This window comes from Apis cerana, linkage group LG11, assembly GCF_029169275.1.
Source record: "Apis cerana isolate GH-2021 linkage group LG11, AcerK_1.0, whole genome shotgun sequence".
Lineage (NCBI taxonomy): Eukaryota > Metazoa > Arthropoda > Insecta > Hymenoptera > Apidae > Apis > Apis cerana.
This window is the reverse complement of record NC_083862.1, coordinates 6522395-6539932: the sequence shown is the minus strand read 5'-3', so window position 1 is coordinate 6539932 and position 17538 is coordinate 6522395. Positions and strand designations below refer to the sequence as shown.

At 20.5% G+C, this 17538-nt stretch overlaps 2 protein-coding genes across 4 annotated transcripts in view; one reads left to right on the top strand and one right to left on the bottom strand.

Moving 5' to 3' along the window:
* LOC108000157 (intermembrane lipid transfer protein vps13B-like) overlaps positions 1-12882 on the top strand; it is a 38767-nt gene extending 25885 nt beyond the window's left edge. The window contains exons 2-8 of one of the 2 annotated variants that reach the window (XM_028667818.2): positions 599-2298; positions 3610-4166; positions 6164-6279; positions 6901-7038; positions 7988-8189; positions 10409-10597; positions 11404-12882. In XM_028667818.2, coding sequence (XP_028523619.1) covers positions 599-2298; positions 3610-4166; positions 6164-6279; positions 6901-7038; positions 7988-8189; positions 10409-10597; positions 11404-11492 — 2991 coding nt within the window. In that variant the 3' untranslated portion in view covers positions 11493-12882. Of the gene's footprint in view, positions 1-598; positions 2299-3609; positions 4167-6163; positions 6280-6900; positions 7039-7987; positions 8190-10375; positions 10598-11403 lie in introns of both variants that reach the window. The other variant, XM_062081571.1, reaches the window with a different exon arrangement.
* Positions 7944-16714, bottom strand: LOC108000154 (vacuolar protein sorting-associated protein 52 homolog). 2 transcript variants are annotated; one of them, XR_009831848.1, is made up of 11 exons: positions 16285-16714; positions 15896-16071; positions 15397-15781; positions 15146-15328; positions 14735-14860; positions 14446-14630; positions 14260-14344; positions 13951-14154; positions 13327-13814; positions 11394-11448; positions 7944-8193 (listed from the first exon to the last, which is right to left on the bottom strand). XR_009831848.1 is itself a non-coding variant. In XM_017060358.3 (9 exons), exons 1-9 carry the CDS (start codon positions 16516-16518, stop codon positions 13389-13391), a joined length of 2004 nt encoding a protein of 667 aa, XP_016915847.1. In that variant the 5' UTR covers positions 16519-16714; the 3' UTR covers positions 12869-13388. The 2 variants fall into 2 exon arrangements, 1 of the variants encoding a protein (XP_016915847.1); XM_017060358.3 differs by lacking the exons at positions 7944-8193; positions 11394-11448 and having other exon boundaries at positions 12869-13814.
* Between the last annotated feature and the right edge of the window lie 824 nt (positions 16715-17538).

Below are 17538 nucleotides of genomic sequence, written 5' to 3'. Positions count from 1 at the left end.
ATTTGTATAATTCTAATTCTAAAACAATTTGTACAATTCTATACAAAAATCACATTTATATTAATTTTATAAATTTGTTAAAAATAATATTCTTGATTATTGTATATCTCTGAATCTTTTTTCATTAAATCTTTAATTTAATTTAACAAAAAAATTAATATATAATATATGTACATGTAATATATATTTATAGTTTCTAAATAAAATATTTGTATTTCACTTATCCAAGAAATAAGTTCAAAAATTATTTCAAAATATATAATCATTAAAACTTTCAAAATTATGAAAATTTTAATTATTAACTAACAAAATTAAAAATCTGTATTTGTATATTTATTTAAAAATTGTTTATAATATTCATTTAAAATTTTACTACTACTACTACTACTACTAAATGTACGAAATATTTTTTATTTATTTTAAGTAAAATTTACTTTTTATTTTTTATCAAAAATATTCCAATATCTTAATATATCATAATTATATATTATATTAAAACAAAAACTAATTTTTAAAAAATATTTTAAAAATTTTTAATTAAATTTTTAATTATTATACATATATAATTTGTTTATCATATACATAATTTCTTTTATAGAGTCATTCATCACATGATCCACGACCACGTCTCTCAGCTTCTCAACAGGCACAAATACTAAGCGACGTTCAACAACACCAGCAACGATTTCGTCGACCCCAAGAATTATCCGATACTCGAGGATCTTTTTCAAACTTCGAACAAGCCGCTTCGAAACCACAAACTAGTTCATCTTATTCATCTCTAGCAAAATATAAAGTAGATCGTGCAAAGCAACAACAACTTCAACAGTTGTACCAACAACAGCAACAAGTACAACAGTTGATACAGGAACAACAACAAAAAGTAGCACAACAACTCAATAATCCAAATTATCTGAATGGTCAAATCCAATTTCAATCTCAACCTGTTAAACAACAGCAATTCCAACAACAATATAGCAGCCAATATCAAAATACTAATAATCACTTTCAAAATCTTCAACAAGATCTGTCTCAACCTTTGTTTAGTGACCGACAAACGTTACAATTACAAGAATATTTAGAGAAACAACGTGAGTTGGAATTACTGCAAAAGCAAAGACAACAATTATTATTAGAACAACAAGAGTTACGAAGACAGCAGGAATTGCTGAGACTTCAACAACTGCAGAAACTAACTTCTACAACTTCGTTACCTATTTCTGTCACTTCTGCTAGCACTAATAGCATAAATATCAGTACTACAACGACTCCTGTACTCGTGTCGCTGCCAACGAGAAAAATTACCCCATCGGAAACAAATCTATTTCTGAAGGCAATAGCCACTCATCAAAAGAAATATTCTACTACTACACCGATTTCACCTATAACAACGACTATAAGGACTACAACAATCCACAAACCCACTTCGACAGTTTCGCCCAAGACTTATCAAGAGAAGGTAACAGTAACTTCGACTATACCAGAGAATCTATTAGATTTGATTCAGGAACAACAGAATCAATTCATTCAACAGGATAAACCAAAGCCTCAAATCAAGATCATATATCAGACTGAAAAACCAGTGACTTCGAAGAGTGTCACAACAAAAACTAGATCTACTTCATTAGGATCAGAAAGAGAAATTTTGTTGAAACAATTGAAATTAGCCCTAGCTCAATCTGTCGACGATGATGCAAGAAATGTCAGTACGAGAGATATCGTGCTTCCTAATGGAAAAAAAGTTCAGCTGCTTGATTCTTCAAATAGTCTGACCTCTAATATCCCAACCGATGGATCAACATTGACTACTTCTACTTTGGCTTTAACTACCTCGACCACGACTATCAAGCCGCCAAAAGTTATTTTTGAGGAATTAACAAAAGGTGTGCTTCCTCCTGGAGCAGATTTTGAAGTTATTAGACAAAAAAGCGATGGAAAGTTAGAAGAGATTGGAAAAACACCGATTCACAATCTGCCAGCGAAAAAGGTAACATTTGTCGTATTGGAGGAGCAACCTGATGGTAGTTATAAGGTACAAGGAGTAAAAGGAAATGCAGATAAGGAAGGAACTGAAGTAGAGTCTCTCGTAGAAAAAATTAAGAAAGGAGAGTTAAAGTTACCACCAAGTTCGTCAAATCCGTCTACTGCTAGTTCGCTTCAGAATTTCGCGTCTAGTTTGGATCCAAACACAATTTCGACGAAACAGAGTATCGTAACATCAATTCAAAGTGGTCCATATACTACTTCTAGATCAACTACTGCAAGATCTACTTCTGTTTCATCAAGATACACGGAAAAGTAAGTAACAAAATATAACAAAACAATAAAAATTACTTATATAGAAAACTATTTACAATTATTTATAAAATTTATAGATTGTTTAAGGAATTATTACTAATACAGTGAATTAATAATAAATTATTCAAATAGTATTCATATATATATATATATATATGAATTACAAAAAAAATTATTATTTTTACAAATCATATAATTGTTGATAAAGTAAGAATATTGAAGTTTTTATTTTATTCTATTACATATAAAATATATTATTACATATATTTATTTAATATTTCAAAATTTTGTTCTATTGATATATGAAAATATATTATAAAATATAATATGCATATTTGAAAATATTTATTACAAATATTTATATAAAAAAGTATAAAAAGAATAAAATCAAATATCTTTATACAAGTAGTTTATGATATAATATTTCAATCTTTTTTTATAAAAATAAAATTTATAAGTATATTATATTATATATACTGTATATAATATATATAATATATATACTATATATAATATATATAATATAATAATAATAATATATATAATATATATACTATATATAATAAGTATAATATATTAATTTTATAATTTTATAAATGTAATATACATAAAGAATTATTTATATATATATATATATATATATATAAAGAATTAAGTAATTTTATCTAGAAGAGATATAATTAGAAACTTGATCGTCGTTTGAAAAAATTAATAAATTATTGGTTTATATATGTAATTGATAGATCGAAAGTATTATATAAAAGCTTTTCATAAAATTTCCTCATTAGATATTTACAACATATAAAATTGTACAATATATCACGAAAAATATGAATGGTTCAGAAGTTAATCAATTAAATCATATTCTCTGAAAATTTATTATATATGTAATACAAGAATTTGTATTGCTTAAATTTTCAATTTACAAATCAATTAAATCATTAAATCACTAAATTACTAAAAAACTCGCATTATGTAAAATATATATAATTATTTAATATATAATTTACAAATATATTTATTTATTTCTTGTATTTGAAAATTAATTTATTAAGAAACGTACGCATGTTATTTAAGGAACTGAAACAATGCATATTTCTAAATATTTTATAATAATTTTAATTTAAACTATTAAATAATTTAAAGTTATCATCAATCATATTGAATTGTATGTATATTATTGATTGTATATAGATGTATGATATTATAGTAATATCTTTTTTAATATATCTTATCCTGTAACATTACATATCTTACATAAACCAAAAATATTATCAATTGATATTAATCAAAATGATATTTTTTTTATAGCAAATCGTCTGAACATTTCCCTCATGTGACAATCACTCCAAATTCCGTGTCAACGACCGACAAATATCTATCTTCAGCATCGAGTGTCACAAGCCATGTATTTAATTCTCTCAAGACTACCAATACCACTCCTAAATTAAGCTCTTTAGATCAGGATAATCGAGTCACTGCGAAATATCCAACTATAACAAAGAGTCATTTCATCCCAACCATGGCTCCTGTCAATGAAATCATTACGACAACACCTGCATCAGTGCCGACAACTTTCTCATATCATTCGACCAATTCTTACATTCACTTTACTTCACCATCTAGTGAAACTTTACCGAGTTTAAAAACAATTCAGACCACTGCAAGGCCATTGACCACTTTACACAACGAAAATATCATCTATCAGGATACTTTCGAAAGATCTACTATCACACCGACCATCGAATCGCTTACCATGAGAAATCAAATACAGGAAAGTTTGACCACATTGTTGAGGAGAGAAGGATTGTTCGCAATGGCTAAGTATCTGAGGCAGTCGGGTTTAGATAATGTGTTGAACGAAACTGGTGAGTATCTATAAAATTAGATTAGTATTTTTTAAATCTACTTTGTTTTTTTTTAACTTTATTTTAGAATTTTTAAATTTATATTAATTGGTAATTCAACATATATACAATAAGGATTTCCTATTTTATGACGCGTACGATCGTGTTATGAAATGTGAAAAAAGAAAGACTTTTTCACATATGTGACTTTTCTTTTGTGTTTAGTATAATTAATATTATTAGTATACTAATCTTTCTGAATTTCATTATATTTTTTGCCGTTTTATAACTTTTTTCATACTTGTTGAAAATCAATTGATCGGGGAATTTCGATTTTTTTGCCATTTCAAATATGTTGAGAAATAGGACTACTAACGATAAAAGATCTCGAAATGAAAGACTTGTGAATCATAATTTATATATGACAGATATACAGATTCTTACATTTTTATATGTCATAATATTAATTCGTCAGAAAATATATTTAAATGTATAATCATAATTTAATACGATTACTTATTATGGAAGTTTTATTTTTCTCCTTTCCAATATCTAATTATTCATGCAATATTCATTAGAAAAATGTTCTCACGGATTACTCGAACGTTTCGACACTGTTGTCTCATCGTAAGAACAATGATGACTCACGTTTTCTCATTATACGAATATTTAAGTTACAAAAGCTAGCTTAATTATATCTTACGATGTTACATTAATTAATCTGTATAACTTATCGTTTTATTTGAATGTTTATACATCTTTTGTCAATATCAATTTGTCAATTTATTGTTATTTTAATAAGTTCAATAATGATTGATTAAAATCTATTATTTAATTGAACAAAAATATAATTCAGAAAAATTTATATTTTAGAATGTGATTTTTTTTATTCAATAACAATGTCCATTTTTTTATTTCAATATAAAAAGAGCTCTAGCCATAATAATAAGTTATATTTTATAATTTTTTTTATATTATATTATATTATATATATATATATTATAACTCTTTTTTTTATTAAATAATAATTTAATTTAAATATTAAATTAAAAATATATATAAATTAAATAGTTTCAATAATTCTTATGAATACGATTTCTTATCGTCAATTAATGTTCTATTTATAAAAAACATTAATATATTTTTATTTTGTTAACATTGACAGTAAGAATATTAAATTACATGGATGCAACTAATAATTAAAACTAAACACTCGGACGAATCACTTTCAAAGCAATTAAAAGTGATTGTGAAAATAAGTAATAGTCGAATACAATCAGAGATCGTGCAATCAAATTCAATTATTGGCTCGTTAAACTAAACGGAAAAACCGTACACTTCCGTCAATTAAAAGCCAAAGAAGTGTAACCATGTCCTCATCGGATGAGAATTATACAACCGAATGATAATTATTCTTGTGATTGAGAAAGATGCATTTGCTCTCATGACACTTTTCAAGAATATCATTCAATTGACGTTAAAATTATACAAATTTTTTAATATGTAATAGGAACTTCGATAGTATTAAATAATCGAATATATACTAGATTATTGAATTATATTTATAATACAATAAAAATAAAAAAAAATAAAATAAAAAATGATCAAAAATAATATAATAATATAATTTATTAAAAAATAAAAAACATAAATAATATAAATATGATAAGAATTACGGTTGCCGAATATTAAAAATATAATTGGGATTATATGATTTTATTGTAATTGGTTTTAGTCTCTATTCATTGTATTCCTACATAGTCGAATTTATTTATCTTTATTATCTTAACAATATAAATTGTAAAATTGTGAGAAATTGAGGGATTCAAATCATTAAAAGAAATTAAAACGACTTTGAAATGTCACGAAATATAGTTTCTTCATTAAAATGAATTTATCTAAAAAATGATTCAAATCTTTTATAAATTATTACACGAATTATACACGAAAATTTGCATTTATGAATAAAAATGTAAAATCTTATAAAACAAAAAATTAATTATGTTGTAACATTATAGGTCCATACACAATATTCGTTCCGACGGATAAAGCTTTTAGAACGCTCTTGGTACAACTTGGTGGTCCAGAAAAAGCAGAACAAAAATTCCGAGATAATCCACGACTTCTTAGTGGAGTATGTTACATTTATTGTTTTATGATATAACAAAAATTGCTATTAAACTCTTAAGATGCATCTCTATATTAATTTAAAATTTCAATTTTATAATATTATATAGTTTGATTTTATATACATAATTATAAATATAGATCTAATGATGATTAATATTTAAAATATCATTATCAATTCTTTTTTTTATATTATAAATTCATTTTAAATTAAATAAATATGTAAAAAATAATATAATGAACAAATATAATGAACAAATTAAATATTTTCAATTTATGAAATTGATAATTTTCTTTAATTTATATCATATATTTTATCTCATATTTAATTCAAATTTATTCATCCAAAATTATTTTTATAATTATAATTTATATTATTTACTGAAAATAAAAATTATATTGCTGTGAACGCAATAAAAATTTATAAAATCATAAAAAATATAAAATCATAAAAATCGAAAATTTATAAAAATAATAATTTATAAGTAATTATTTGAAGCAATTTTTATTTTTTATTAAAAATTACGAATAATAAAAAAATATTTTATCCTCTATATTTTTTTTCATATTATTTTTTTATGTTAAGCAATTAAATTACATTGATATAATTTATATAATTAAATTGTAGCTTCTACTACACCACGTGATACCAGGAGCTTTTAGAATTGATTCCTTGCAAGATGAAATGACTGGCGTTAGCTTGGCTGGAACGCAATTAAGAGTGAACGAATATGCAATGCATGATCACGAATGGAATGACATAAAGGTACTTACATATCTCTTATTTTTAAAAAAGTTTGTATATAATTCTAAGTTATGTTATCGTTCCAATTTCAAGCTATGTAATCTTACAATGATTTTTTATCCTTATACATTAAAGAGTTATAATCTGCATATTGCATCATTACTTTTCTCGATCGATCGTTTCACGTTGATCCAGTTTATCGATCTTCTAGAAAACGATGAAACTTTATGTACTCATTAGTAGTATATGAAATAAGTATTTACTTAAAAATAATTATAATTTAGATACTTAAAAATAAATGATTTCCTCTGTTTTTTCTTAATTCTTAAAATAATTAACATAATTAATAATAATATAATAAGATAATTAACATAAAAAAAAATGATTTCTTTAATAAGAAAATTCTTAAAGAACATTTTTATTATTATATTGATTATAGTATTTTTATTCCTCAAACATGATGGAAATATTAATAATTTAAATAAAATAAAAATATTAATAATTGAATATTAATAATTCTTTTCATGAAATATTTTAATTAATTTTTTTTTCTGTTCTTATTAACCGAAATTAGTAATAATATTTATAAAAAGATCATAAACAATATATTTCCGATAATTATCAAAAAAACATATATTCTTGAAATTCTTATATATTAAAAGAACTAATTACATATTAAGAAAAAGAATTCTTTTTGCTAATTTTGAAAATATAAAAAAGTTTTTTCAAAAAATTGGATTAATTTTAATTCTTAATATTAAAAATTAATTTTTAATATTTTAAAAGTAAAATTTCAAATAAATTAATCATTTATCTATTTCTACTTCTATTTCAGTTTTTATTTCTATTCTATTTAATTTTTATCTATTTTTAATAAAAAAAGAAAAAATATATAAGTTAAATTTAATTTAATTAATTTTGATCTAAAAATAAAATATTGTCTTTATTTTTATATTCATTTTTACAACAGGTGACAACAATAAATGGTGCAAAAGTGGCATCAAATAAACGAGATATCGAAATACCTCAAGGCATCGCCCACGCCATAGATAGAGTAATGTTCCCACTTCCGGTTGGCGATTTGGTACAAACATTACAGGCTGATCGTGAAAGAAGATTCACCACTTTCTTAAAACTGCTTTACATATCAGGTCTTCAAGATACTTTATCAGGTATCTAAAAAAAAAATCCAAATTAAAACTTGCAAAAAATTTTTTACTTTTTCTAAATTTTTTCTAAATCTAAACTTCTCAAAAAAAAGATATTTATAAGATATTATTTTAAACTTAATATTATTACTTTAAATTTTATGTTTCAGAATACAAATAAATGAATATTATAATATTAATATTAATATTAATTATATATATTATAGATAGCTAATATAATGTTTTAATAATAAATCTAATCTATCAAGCACCAATAATAATAATGCAATATTATGCAATATTATTACAATATATAAATAGAGTAATTCATATAATATTTTTATGTCAAGATAAAAAAAATATATTAAAATAATAATTTAAAAACACAAATTTAAAAAAAATTGTTTTAATAATAATATAATTTATTAAAATGCTGTATATTCTTTAATTATTTTTAAATTTTATAAAATTGTACAATTACATAGAAAAAAATCATTACAAACAAAAATAATATAAAACGAATATAATATAAATATAAAATAAAACGATGAATTGAATGTTTAAATTAATGAATTTATTAATGAATTAATAAATTCACATTTAAAATTTATAAATGTAAGAAAAATTCTAATGAAGTTTTTCTAGATTAATAAAAAAATAAATAATTTAATAGTTTTTTTATAACAAATAAATAACTGCATCAATTATAATCATTTAGAAAGATATATAATTAAAAATTTAATTTAAAAAATTAATATATTTGATATATTTCCATCTAGAAAGAAATATCTCACATCAAATTAATTTTTTTTGAAATGAAAAAGAATATATATAATCTTAAAACATTTTTGTACCTAAAGATTACACTATTTTATATTATATAGAACATCTCGTACATGTTTGATATTAAATCTTGTGTGTATATATGTGATATTAAATCTTATTAATATTTATTATTAACTTTACTTCTAAAGAGATTTATGAGAAATTAATGAGACTTTAATAACCCATATACAATTGATTTATTTAACTATTTTAATATTTTTTTCTGAAGTTTTTTTAACAATGTTCCAGTTATGAAACTTTTTTATCGCTAAAGTAATAATAAATAAAAATAAAATTTTTTTAATGATACGATATTTAATATTAAAATATTTTTATTTATTAATTTATTATTAATTTATAATTTATTATTTATCATTTTTATTTATTATTTATTAATTTATTAATATTGAAATATACAATACAATATATATAAATAATTATCGTTATAATTATTTATATTATTATGTAACAATTATACAATTTAATTTTTTATTTGTTATATTCTATTTGAATTAAATACGAAAATAAAAACGAAAAAAATATGGAAGAAATAAATTATGTTATTAATGACTGAATGAGTTTAAAAATTGTATTAAATTTATTTAATTAAATGTAATTAAATAATTTATGTAATTAAATAATAAAATTTTTAAATTTATTCAATTTTGATGAAACATTAATAAAATTTTCAATAAAACAAAATTCTATTTAACACAAATGTAAATATTAATTTTTAAATTAAATTAATATATTTTTAACAAACTTAATTATAGATTTTAAAATAAAAAATATTAATCAAATAAAAATTAAATTATAATTAATTCAATGTAGTTTGTTACTTTTTATTTACAGTAAAGACGACATATAAAAAAATTCAAAAATTATTTAAATTTAAATAATTAAATATATAGAAACTATTTAATTTTATAAAGTTAAAATCTTTGAAAAATTTTTAATTCTGAATTAAGCATATATATTATATATTTTAATAATTATATATCTTATATATCTTAATAATCATTCGAAATAATTTACTTTTATTTAATGAAATTTTCTATTTCTTTAAATCTATAAGTTGGCCATTAGTTGTAAATATTGTCTCATATATTATTTTTAAATATTTACTTATACATATACTTTTAAATGTATAAAAATAAATAAATATTATTTATAATGAAAAAAATCCTGTAATCAATTAATACATTATAGCACATTTTATATTTTATACAATAATTAGATCAAATCTGAAAGATTGAACAAATACATCAAATTATAATATGCCATATAAAGTTAAATAATCAAATAATTAAAATAATAATTAAAATAATTAAAGATGATTATTATTAATAAGAAATAATAAGAAAATAATAAGAAAATCTTTGCAGGATCTAAAACTTTCACCATTTTCGCTCCAACAGATTCCGCTTTCGAATCAGCTTCGAAAGACGGAACATCAGTTTGGACAGAAGAAGATGGACTAGATGCTGCAAAAACAATCATTTCGAGACATATAATTCCATCGACTTTATATACAGCTGGAATGAGGTATTATTTGCAAAAAGATACTCTTCGTCCACAATCGCCTATCCATATTCACAAAAATGGTGGTAAGTAAAAAAATATTGAATTTCAAATTTTCTAAGCTCGAAATACAGAATGTGATTATAATCAATCATTTTTATTATTGGTAAATCGATTAATATTCTTTTTATCAATAGTAATGCAACTCAAACCATTAGAAAATCAGTTTTCGAAAAAATTAAAATTTGATTTCATTGAAAATTTCTAAAGTATATAAATAAATACTAATAAATTAAACATAATAAATTTTTCTTATTTGTTATATCATTATCATATTATATATCATATATATATTCAATATATATCAATATATCTTTCATTTTTGTAGTTAAATATTTTCTTTGGTGCCATAAAATTTTAGGAATGTAATATTTTATAATCAAGTTATTTTATCTGATTTTATCATTTGAAATAATTCTTTTTATTTTTAACATTTACAAATATTTATTTTTAAATAAATTACATTGTATGTATTTATAAAATAATTCATAGAAATATATAATATATAAAATAAAAATCTTATCAATGTAGAAATTTTCTTACAAATATTAAAAATAAAAAAAATATATTTTTTTTAATTTAATTTTTTTTATCATTTTTATTTCTGAAATCATAGAAATTTTTTATTACAATTAATTCATTTTATTTGCAATTACAATTAAATTTTAAATTTTGATATCATTTTTATATCATTTTTATTTGAATTTTGTTTAAATCTTTAATTATTTTTAAATTAATTCTTTTAATATATATCATTATGAAATATTTCAAGAAAGAAATTTTGTGAAAGAAAATTATGTGCATAAAAAAATTATTTCTTACGTTGTTTCAGGTCGAGTACGAATAAACGAAGCACATGTAATAACGCATAATATACCTGCAACAAATGGAGTTTTACATGCAATTGACAGTATATTATAATCGTGCAACACTAATTAAATTTATTTTGAAAAATTATGTCTTATACAAAAATGCATATTTCAATAACAAAATATGAAAATTATTTATACATTCTTATTTTAAGTTAGCAATAATAGCAATAGTAATTAAGCAATCATTACTTCTTTGTGATTTACTAAAAAAAAATAGTAAGATCTCATGTGAGATAATATTTAAATTTGAATTTAATTTAATAAAAAAAAATACTAGTCTGATATAAATGTTTTATTTTATAATAAAATATAAATAAATATTATAATAAATAAATAATATTGATAAAGAAGATGAAATTTCACATTAAAAAAAAAGAAAATTTTGTAATTGTTAGAGATAGTAAATCGCAAAGAATTAAATACTTATTATGAAGTACATACATGTGTATGTAATTAATCTTTTCGTTAATTATTAGATATATACAAACCTTCAATTCTTAATAATTTAAGATTATTGCGATAAACATCTAATGATTACTTCATCTAACAATTCGAATTATCTTAATATAAACATATGATTAAAATATAAGAAAAATAAATCTCACAATTCATAATTCAATTCATAATACATTCCAAAGAAAGGATAAATTCAATCTGAATAGCTTTTGAGATAAAAATTTATATAACTTATATTCTTATCCGAAAATAAACAATTATTTTATACAATTTATAATATAAATTAATTCTGAAAAGATTGACTTTCACAAGATTGAAGATTCACTTAATATTATCAATTTATCAATTTTATTAAAACTAGAAACCAAATTAATAAAACGAAATTTTATTAAAATGAGAAATTTAATATGTGATAATTATATTTTTGATAATTTATCTTATTATAGATTTATATAAATATAGAAAAAGTATAGAAAAAATTTTTTATTTTAGGAAAATCTTTTTATAATTTTTAAATACATTAAAATAATAATAATAAAAAAAAAGAATTATATCTTATATATTAAATTTAAATTAAATTTTATAAATAAAAAATTTTATTAAATACTATGTTAAATGAAAGTTTGAGATTGTTTAAGAATTATTTCGAAATATTTAAAATATTCTTTTTTTTCAAAAAAATTAAAAATAATTGAAACTTGAAAAAAAAATAAATCTATAATTGATATATAAGTTAATAATGAGAATAAATCAACATGATTTGCCATAAATGTTACAAAATTAATATATAAATTTAATGATTTTTTAAAATATGTAATATAGATGTGTGTTTGTCTCATGCTACTTGAATTACAGACTCATATTCGTGAGTCGTATAAATGTGAAAATTAATTAATTGTATAGAAAGATAATAAATTACAATTAGTATAACGATAATATGTATTATTTTATAAATAAATGTACAGTATGTTTTTCATAATTTATATATTCTAATTTTATTTTTATTATTCCATTAATTAATCACAGGTAAAAAAAATAAAATAATAAAATATTATTATACGTTTTACAATATTAATAAATTTATAACAAATTTTTTTAAACTTTGCTTTTTGTATATTATATATAATTGCATATTAATATAATTGCATATTAATAAATTTTTACATAATTTTAATGTTAACTTCAATATTAGCTTTGATAATATTGAATGATATTGAATATATTAATGATAGTAATATAATAATTTATATGAATTTTTTCAATTGCAATCATCAAACATAATATATTTTTAATACTTATAAAAATAATTCATAAATAAGATGTATTTATGTAAGACATTTCCACATTTATAAATATACATACATATATGTATAAATATAATATTTACATTACTAGATTAATAAAATTTAATAGTAAATTAAACTTACATATTTATAATTCTGTTTATTTTATTTTTAATATAATTTAAATAGAAATAAAATTTTTTTTTTTAATAGTTTGCTTTATATTTTTTCATTTCTACCATTATATGATGAAAGTTTGTTAATTGTGTTCGAGCATTTGGTGGTAAAATTTTATGAAACCTATGATAATATTGCACTAGCTGTGTCATTGCACGTTGTACAAGTGCTGTACCAAGTACTAAACTAGGAAAAGATTTCAATACTTCATGATTAATTTCTTCTAATGCTCGTTTCCAATTATTCGTGAAAGATTGCACAAGAGCTAATGCTTTTCCCTCTTGTCTTTTTGATTCATCAGTTTGGCCCTTCTCAATCATAGCTTCAGATTCCTTGACAAATTGTATTATACCTCCAAAATGTGGACTTAAAATTTCTTCTACATACTCTGAAGATCGTGCATTTAATTGATCACGAAAACTTTCTGCTTCTTTTGAATTATCTCGTGTTCTTTCCTAAAAATAAAGAGTATAATTGTAAGTTAATATAATTTTTAAGAATATAATTGTATTATTAATATATTATTAATAATATAATAATTATAATTACATTATAAAGTTGATTTATTTTTAATTTAACATATATATTTACCATTAAAACACCAAGTACTAAATCATAATTATTGATAAGGAAAACTAATTGTTGAATTCTACTAGAAAATGTAGCAGCCATTCTTAATAAGAAACATTGTACAGCTTCTCTTAATTCTGCTAATAATTGTGTGGCTCCTTCACAAGGAAATCCTTCAACTACACTAACCATTGCAGCACTAAATTCCGCATATCTTCTTGTAATCTATAAATAAATAATTTTGTAAGCACTTAAATTCCTTTCTAAAGATTTAAATTATATATTTGTAATTTTAATATAATTATAATTTTAATATTATTATAAACTTACATAATGTGGTCCTGTTTCTTGAGTAAGTTTTAATGGATCACAATGTTTTATACTTTGAATATTCAATTGAAAAACATATTCAAATCTAAAAATTCAAAAAAGATATATTTAAATTTCCATTTAAAAATTATACTATACATATGTGTTATATTATATTAATTTAAATATATATTTATTTATTTATACCTAGGCCAAATTACTGATGTCATATTATCCCAATATTTATCTAAAGCAGGTACTGCTCTTTTATGGCAAGTCAATCGATATCGCATTACTAAATGTAAGCAAAGGAATAAAGCGATAGTATCATAGCAATCTTCCACAAAAGATTGTAAATTTTTCACCATTAGATTTAATGTTTTTCCCATTACCTTTTTAATTAAAAATATATAATCTTATGTATTCATTCTCACTAATGTCTCATTCTTATTAATATAAAAGGGAAAAATATTTCATTTTCATTATTTCATTTTACCTGATTGAAAATATCCATTGCTTGTACACCACGTACTTTGAAGAATTCAGTTAAGAATAAATATTCTCTACAAGCATTATCTACAAGAGCATATTGTTCACTTCTAAACAAGGCTTCATAATGATACTATAAATAAAAATCAATCAAATTGACGTATATAATATATTTAATATGTAAAATATATATAATATAATATAATATATTATATAATATATATATGTATAATATTATATAATATATTTATTATATTATATTATAATTATATTATAATATTATATAATATATATAATAAAATAATTGTAAAATAAAAACAATTTTAAAAAAATGATTAAATTTACATTTATATATACATTTACATATATAATTTTATTTTAAAAATAAAAAATATATTTTAAAAATGTTTATATTTACCCTTATTTTAAATGCAGTATGAGGTACTATAATGGGTGCTTCCAATTGAGAAGTTAATACATCTCCTCTATTACCTATAGAAAATACCGTACCTCTATGTTTTAATATGGTTTTATGAAAAATACTTCTCCCAGCAGTATCTTCAACTCCCATGAGATCATCTTTAGTAGCTCCTTCTTCAAACTATATAATTTAATAAATATTGTTTCTATAACTATATTTTAAATTTTTTTATCATTATATTTATTAACCTGCAATTTCATTAGTCTTGAAGAATATGATTTAAAATATGAATAATATATTTTACTCATTGTGCTAATATATTCTCCACAAATTTCTTCTGCTACATTTCTTTCATTTGCTAAAATAAATTCAAAAAAAAATTTATACTTTAACATGTTATTTTGTGGCACTTGATAATTTGTCATTGGTTTTCTAAATTTATAAATTTGTTCTAAAAGATATGTTCTAATTTTTGCTAATGCTTTCACTTTTAATTTTTCTAATATATCTTTTACATCTAAACATGATTTTGCTTCTTTAAAACTTTGTTCCTTTACAAAATTTATTTTATGATTTAATGTTTGCAGTTGTGTTAAAAATTCTTTTTCAGTTACTGGAGAGTCCATAATTCCCCTATATACATTATAAATTATTATAAATTTTATTATATTATAATAAATTCTATATATTTAGGAATATTAAATTTTTTATAAAAAATTATTTTTCAGTTAATTAATTAATGCTTACGCAATAAGAGCTTCTGACACTGTCATATCTTCAATAAATTGACTAAGAGGTCCTCTAATTATCTGTCTATTAGACAATTGTTGACTCATTGCTACAGATTTACGTTGTAAATAAAGTATTTCTGAACTAATACTTCCTAAGTCTGATTGAAAACTCATCAACATGGATTCCATTTTCTAAAAAAAATATATCAAATTAAATCTTCAAAATGCAAAATTCAACAAATTATAATCAAACTTAATAAAATAACAAATTTATTAAATATATTTCTAATATATTTATAATATATCTAATTATATATTATTATTTTTCAAAATAAAATTCAATTATAAATTAGATATTTATATTTTATACATATTTTTATATTCATTATATTATTAAAATCTAACCTCTAAAATATTATCGCATGCAGCAATTTGATTATGTAAACTCGCTATATTTTCACTTTCTTTTATATAATCTTGAATAGATTTATTTTCAACTTCCTTTAATTCTTTTTCAATCTGCCTAGAATATTGACGTAAATCTGTACCAGTCTTCAAAACTTCTTGAACAACGTCATCTCCAAGATCTTGTGGTAATTGCGATTCATTATCATCAAAAATATCGATTTCACCAGACATTTTATAAATTTCTTTATGTTTTCATCAATTTATATATATATATACATATATAAAATTTATTTAATTTTATATATATTGGTAAATAATGAACCATTACTCAAAATGTTATTCAAATCTTTTCTACTCTTGAACTATCACAAACAATCAAATAGTCAGATAATCCTCATCAGATTCATCAGAATCCAGAATAAAACCATAGATAAAATATAGGATAGAGTTGACTACGAATATATCACTACAAACAAAGTGTAAGAAAAATATTATATTATGGAATTTGGAGATTGAAAGTATTGAAAGTATCGATCACGCAAAATTTTAAAAATTTATTAAAATTTATCATACTAAATAAATTTATTAAAATTATTATATTTTATCATAACTTTTGATATAACTATTAATCATTATAATCTAATTTATAAATTTTTATATTACAATATTATATTTATTCATTTATTTGCATCGGAAGTAGCAACTATCACGAAGTCAAATGAAAATTATAATAAAATTATAATAATAGATCCTTTAGCATCTATTATTATCAATTTTTGGAATAAGACTTCAAAGTTAAAGAAGTTTCAAAGAAGTTTATCTCATATCAAATGAAACAAATTTTTTTAATTAAAATTTAATTACTAATTCTTTTATGATTTATAATCGATTTTTTTTTTGCTTCAATTGAATTTTCAAATGTTAAATTCATAAACATTCAAATTTAAATTTGAATTACGAATTGTCAAATGAATATTATTATATTATAATCTTTATAAATTAATAAAATGATAAAGAATGATTTCTTTTCTCTCTTTATATTTATAATAAAATAATAAAATAAAATAATAATTTTAATAATCAATTATATTTCAAATATATTCTCATATTTTGAAATATATTTGATTAATTAAATGATTAATTAAATGATAATATATTTGATAATTAAATGATTTGACATTACATATAATTAATTTTGATTCTATTACAATTAAAAGTCTTAATACATATATTCATTTTTTTATTTCATTT